Source organism: Dromiciops gliroides, chromosome 3 (assembly GCF_019393635.1).
Source record: "Dromiciops gliroides isolate mDroGli1 chromosome 3, mDroGli1.pri, whole genome shotgun sequence".
Classification (NCBI taxonomy): domain Eukaryota; kingdom Metazoa; phylum Chordata; class Mammalia; order Microbiotheria; family Microbiotheriidae; genus Dromiciops; species Dromiciops gliroides.
In genome coordinates this window covers 664,854,931-664,861,546 of record NC_057863.1, presented here as the reverse complement: position 1 = coordinate 664,861,546, position 6,616 = coordinate 664,854,931, and the positions used below count along the sequence as shown (strand labels likewise).

The window sequence follows — 6,616 nt, the reverse complement described above, 5'->3', positions numbered from 1 at the left end:
AGGGACAGCTAGGTGGTGCAGTGGATGGAGCACTGGCCTTGGATTCAGGAGGACCCAAGTTCAAATCCAGCCTCAGACACTTGGCACTTACTAGCTGTGTGACCCTGGGCAAGTCACTTAAGCCCAATTACCTCACCAAAAAAAAATTATCTCATTTGATCTCCACAATAACCCTGAGAAGGGAGGTGTCCTTAATCACACACATTTTACAGATGAGAAAAAACAAGACAGACTGTTGTTTGCCCAGGGTCACATAGCTCTTTAGTGTCTGAGGACATATTTGAATGCAGGAAAATGAGTCTGCCTGACTCCAGGGCTGGCATTTTAGGCACTATAGCACCACCTAGCTGCCAATGGAATGTTGTAGAAACCATACAAGTAGTTGTTTTTGGACATGGTCCAAATGCCTCTGTTATGTCCCATTGTTGATTTGGTACTGGTCCCCAGATGAGATTAGCTCTAGAAGTATAGCGTGTGCATAGAGTCCATAAGCATTATTTTATTTTATTTTTTGGTGAGGCAATGTGGGTTAAGTGACTTGCCCATGGTCACACAGCTAGTGAGTGTCAAGTGTCTGAGGCTGGATTTGAACTCGGGTCCTTCTGAATCCAGGGCTGGTGCTCTATCCACTATGCCACCTAGCTGCCCCCATAAGCATTATTAAAAGAGAGCTTGCTTCTGGGATAGGAACTCAGTATTTGACAAAAACTGCTGGGAAAACTGGAAGAGAATATGGCAGAAACTAGGTATAGACCAACATCTTACACCTTATACTAAAATAAGGTCAAAATGGGTACATGATTTAGACATAAAAGGTGATACCATTGGTAAATTAGGAGAGGAAGGAATAATTTACCTCTCAGATCTTTGGAAAGGAGAACAGTTTATGACCAAATAAGAGATAGAGAATATTCTGAAATGCAAAATGGATGATTTTGACTACATTAAATTTAAAAGTTTTTGTACAAACAGGAGCAATGCATCCAAAATTAGAAGGGAGACAGAAAGCTGGGAAACAATTTTTATAGCTAGTACTTCTGATAAAGGCCTCATTTCTAAAATGTTTTGGGAACTAAATCAAATTTATAAGAATGTAAGTCATTCCCCAATTGAGAAATGGTCAAAGGATATGAACAGGCAGTTTTCTGATGAAGAAATCAAAGCTATCTATTGCCATATGAAAAAATGCTCTAAATCTCTAATGATTAGAGAAATGCAAATTAAAACAACTCTGAGATGCCACCTGACACCTAGCAGATTGGCTAATATGACAAAAAAAGGAAAATAATAAATGTTGGAGAAGCTGTGGAAAAATTAGAACACTAATGCATTGTTGGTGGAGCTGTGAACTGATCCAACCATTCTGGAGAGCAATTTGGAATTATGCCCAAAGGGCTATAAAGCTTTGCATACCCTTTGACCCAGCAATACCACTTTTGGGTCTTTTTCCCAAAGAGATCATAAAAAAGGGGAAAGGACCCACAAGTACAAAAATATTTATAGCTGCTCTTTTTGTGGTGGCAAGGAATTGGAAATTGATGGGCTGTCCATCAACTGGGGAATGGCTGGACAAGTTGTGGTATATGAATGTAATGGAATTCTATTGTGCTGCAAGAAACAATGAGCAGGAGAAGTTCAGAGAAACCTAGAGGGACTTGCATGAACTGATGATGAGTGAGATGAAAAGAGCCAGAAGAACACTGTACACAGTATCATTAGCATTATGCGTTGATCAACTGTGATAGACTTGATTCTTCTCAACAATACAATGGTACAAGATAGTTCCAAAGGACTCATGATGGAAAAGGCTCTCCAAATCCAGAAAAAAAAAAAGAACTGTGGAATAAGGATGCAGATTGAACCATTTCTTTTGGTTTTGGTGCTGTTGTTTTTCTTTTTTGAGGTTTTTATTTTTGCTCTGATTCTTCTCTTATAACATGACTAATGCAGGAATATGTTTAATGTTATTGTACATATATAACCTATATCAGATTACTTGCTGTCTTGGGGAGGGGGTAGAAGGAGGAGAGGGAGGGAGAAAAATTTGAAACTAGAAATCTAATAAAAACAAATGTTGAAAACTATCTCTACATGTAACTGGAAAATAATAAAATACTTTTATAATTAAAAAAATTAAAAAAAATTTAAATTACAAAAATCTTTTAAAAGCTCTTCCTGGGGGCAGCTAGATGGCGCAGTGGATAGAGCACTGGCCCTGGATTCAGGAGTACCTGAGTTCAAATCCGACCTCACACACTTAACACTTACTAGCTGTGTGAGCCTGGGCAAGTCGCTTAACCCCAATTGCCTCACTAAAAAAACCCCAAAAAACAAAAAACAAACAAACAAACAAAACCAAAGCTCTTCCTGAAGGTCCTTTTGGGCCTGAGACCAAATTACATTTTTCTTTATTGCTTTACATTTGACACTGTTGTTATCTTCTAAGTTTGTACTTTGATCCTCCCTGTCACCATGATAACCTTCTATAATCAAGTTCCTTTTCTGTTTGTTTTTTTTTTGTTTTGTTTTGTTTTGTTTTGTTTTTGCAGGGCAATGGTGGTTAAGTGACTTGCCCAGGGTCACACAGCTAGTAAGTGTCAAGTGTCTGAGGTCGGATTTGAACTCAGGTACTCCTGAATCCAGGGCCGGTGCTTTATCCACTGTGCCACCTAGCCGCCCCCTCCTTTTCTGTTTTTTGTTCATTTTTTTCTATCCGTTTTGTGACTTGATGTTTTTATGTGAGAACTGGGCTCTGCTTCTATACTTTCCCAAGCTTCTTGTGGCAGTACTTGAGGCCTTACTGTTGACTTTCCCTAGGCCTTAGAGCCTAGCTCCTGTTTTCCAGCTGGGGGGGGGGGGGTTCTCCCTGCTGGATTGTACTGGATGGTGGAACCTCCCTGTCAAGCTCCCCTGGGTGTGTGGTTTAGGTGCTGGTCTGCCCCAGAAGCAGAACCTTGCTGCCCAGTCGCTATGGAGGCAAGGACTCACTGCTGGCTGGCCCTCTGGGAGGGATCTTACTGTTGGCTGGTCCTGGGGACATAGTCTTGCTGCCGACTGGCCCTAGAAGCATGGTCTTGCTGCTGGGCAGCAATGAAGGTGAGACCTCACTGCTTGTCAGCAATGGGGTTGAAGCCTTTCTGACAGTTTTGCTGGGGACGGCATCTTCCTGTGCTACGCAGACCACTGGTTTACCTCTGGGGATGATGGCCCACAGGAGTTCAGGGCCTGGTTGGTGGATTGCCCCAGGCTTACAGCCTTGCGGCTGGCCTTTTCCTGTGTGGCACCTGTTCTCTCATCCCAGCGAGACAGAACTTTCTTGCTGAGCTGGTAGACGGCTTCCCTCCTAAACAAGTTCTCTGGTGATTTTCAAGTTGTTTATAGGGGAATTTGGAAGGTGTTACAGAGCTTTTGCCTCCTTCACAATCTTGGCACTGTGAGTCCTAAGCAAATTTTTCAAAGCCTGAAAAATTATGGGTTCAGCAAAACAAATCTCCATGTTGTTTGTCTACAAATGTACTTCTTTTACTATATTTTGAATTCATCTCCTCTCTCACAAGAAGTAGCTTGTTCCATCTTCTGTACTCATGGTTTATGATCATAATTATCAGATTTTTAGTTTTCCAGAGTAGTTTTTCCTCTACAATGTTATCACTGCATAAATTGTTCTCCTAGTTCTACCCTCTTCACCCTGTACAATTTCATAGAGATCTCCCCAAGTCTCCGCTGAAACTGTCTATTTCTTCATATCTTTGGCACAATAATAAGGCATTATATTAAAGTACCACAATTTGTTTAGTAATTCACCAAAACTATGGTAACCAAGTAGCTTTCTCTTTAGAGCCTATGTGAAAAGAGTTGCTGTAAATATTTTATATACACACATACAAGTAGATGTGTATATGTGTATATGTGTGTGTGTGTGTGCTTTCCCTCTTTTTAAAAATTTCATTTGTGGGGGCAGCTAGGTGGCGCAGTGGATAGAGCAACGGCCCTGGATTCAGGAGGACCTGAGTTCAAATCCAGCCTCAGACACTTTACACTTACTAGCTGGGTAACCCTGGGCAAGTACCTTAACCCCAATTGCCTCACAAAAAAAAAAAAAGAAAAAAAAAGAATACAAAAAATTTCATTTGTGGGAATCTGCCTAGTAGTACTAGGCATTTTCAATTCTAATGTGACATGGTTTTATTGATAAAATTAAGAATAGAAGTTTTCTAGGTGGCACAGTGGATGAAGCACCTGCCCTGGATTTAGGAGGACCTGAGTTCAAATCCTGTCTCAGATACTTGACACTTACTAGCTGTGTGACCCTGGGTAAGTTACTTAACCCTCACTGCCCCACCAAAAAACCAAAAAGAATAGTAGTTTTCAGAATCATCAGCCCATCTTCATTCTAAGTCCCCAACTATCAATACCCTCAAGGTAGAAGTGCTTCTCCGAAATGGGAGGTATGCTTCTTTAGGTCTCATTTGATGTGGGGTCTCATCTGTGACAGGAAGTTTCATCGTATAATCCTAGGTGGAGGATATTGATTTGCTATTAAGGTCAAAATGTGGGGTTTTCCTCCCACAAAGAGCATAGAGGTTCCTGCTAACTTGTGAGTCACTGCTGATCAGCACATAGGGGCTAATAGCTGGGAAACATGAAGCCAGGAAAGCAGAGGAGTGCATCAACCAGGGAGGGGATTTTGCAAAAGATATATATGTTGTCAAGATGCAGTTGAGTGAGTAAGAGCAGACGAAGGTGCTTACTAGCAGTAGGATAGTTTTGGTGGCCCTGGTCTCAGGGGAGGCTCTGGGGGAGAGGCAGGTAAGGTGAGCTTGCTGAACTTGCTTATGATGCCTGTATAGAAGAAAGAGCATATAGCCACTGGCAGAGGCCATGAAGATCACACACATGGCATCAGGAAGGGAAAGAATAGTTGCAAATAAGGAGGCTTGAAATCCAGAAGCAATTTTGTGAGAACAATACCCATGATGCTGTATCTTAGTGATATTTTGGGGATACCTTGGTCCCTTAATCCCCCAAGGAATATAAATGCAAAAAAGCAAGTGAAAAGTCCAACAGAAGAGACTAGAAGGAAGGATGTACTCTGGGGCTCTAGATTTAATCTCAGCCCAATTGGAGTTGCTGGGGCTGATGGTGATGGCCTGGAAACCACTCAGGAGGCAGGTCATGCTGAGGGAAAGTTCCCAAGCTAGTCTGTGAAGGTAGAAAACAATTTTACAGCCAATGTCATCCAGGAAATTCATCACACCCAAAGATGTCATTGTCTGAGGGATGCCCTTTGAGAGAAGCCCTAAGCAGTTGGCCAAGGCTATTTGGGTGACAATAAGGTCTATAGACCTCATCCTATGTCCCCTGAGAAGCACAAAGATGAAGAGACAAATAAGGAAGAAATTCCCAAGAAGCCCAATTCCTGTCTGAAAGAAGAATGCAACACTCAGGATTATGTCTTTAGATTTCATAATAGTGATATCTTGAGAAGAAGAACTGTCATCCAAGGCAGAAGGGCCTAGAGAAAAGTAAAATTTGATGTTATTTTTGAGCACTTACCCCGCATTCACAATTAGCAGATCTCATTGAAGATGATTCCTTCTGATCTTTACAGGGACATTCTCACCCTCAGCTTTGGTCCACAGAGCAGGCAAGTTGGTATTAGAGGTTAGATGTTATTCCATTATACTCTTTTAGTTTAAGCAACATACATAAAATATTCAAATAATGAGGCCCATAAAGGCAGTCCTGTCACAAAATGGGACTTTCAATGACTGATAAGATCTATGATTTTAAGGTTATCAAATCCAATGCCCCAAAGTTGGCTTGAAACCACTTTTCTAAACTTCCATAGTCAATCAATATTAATTAATTAATTAATTGATTAACAAACATTTATTAAGTTCTGATTATGTGCCAGGTTCTGAACCAAGCATTGGGGATAGAAAGATGCAAGCCAAACCCTCCTTGCACTCAAGAATACTAATGAATTAAGGAACATATTCCTATATAAATATAGATAGAACAAACCTATGTCATTGTACAGGCAGTTGGATCAGCTCAGGGAGGTTCACTTCAACCAGGTTTACCTATAGAATCAGTCCTCTGGAATTCAAGTCCTTAACAATGGCAGATATTGCTTCATGTGTGTATATTAGAGTGTATTTTATTTGTTGTAAGAATAGTGACTGCTACATTCCAGGGATTATTTCCATTTTATCAATGTTCTCTTTATGGCAACTATCAGAAGACCTGAAAAACATTGGCATTCAATAGATGCCAAATGTTTTTTCATAAGGGTTATTAATAATATTTCATTTTTTCCAATTACATGTAAAGTCAGTTTTCATCATTCATTTTTTGTAAGATTTGGAGTTCCAGATTATTTTTTTACCTCTATCCCTTCACTCCCCAATCCTGAAGCCACCAAGCAATCTGATATAGATTATACCTTACAATCATGTTAAACATATTTCCACATTAGTCATGTTGTGAGAGAAGAATCAGAACAAAATGAAAAAAAAAACACACAAGAAAGAAGAAACAAACAACAACAAAAGTGTAAATAGTATGCTTCAATCTGCAATCAGACTCCAGAGTTCTTTTTCTGGATGTGGAG

At 40.4% G+C, this 6,616-nt stretch overlaps 1 protein-coding gene across 1 annotated transcript; it reads right to left on the bottom strand.

The window, feature by feature from the left end:
• Positions 1-4,514: 4,514 nt before the first annotated feature.
• On the bottom strand, positions 4,515-5,468 carry LOC122748430 (vomeronasal type-1 receptor 1-like). Its single transcript, XM_043994064.1, has one exon. The coding sequence runs from the start codon at positions 5,466-5,468 to the stop codon at positions 4,515-4,517; it is 954 nt and encodes a 317-aa protein (XP_043849999.1).
• Between the last annotated feature and the right edge of the window lie 1,148 nt (positions 5,469-6,616).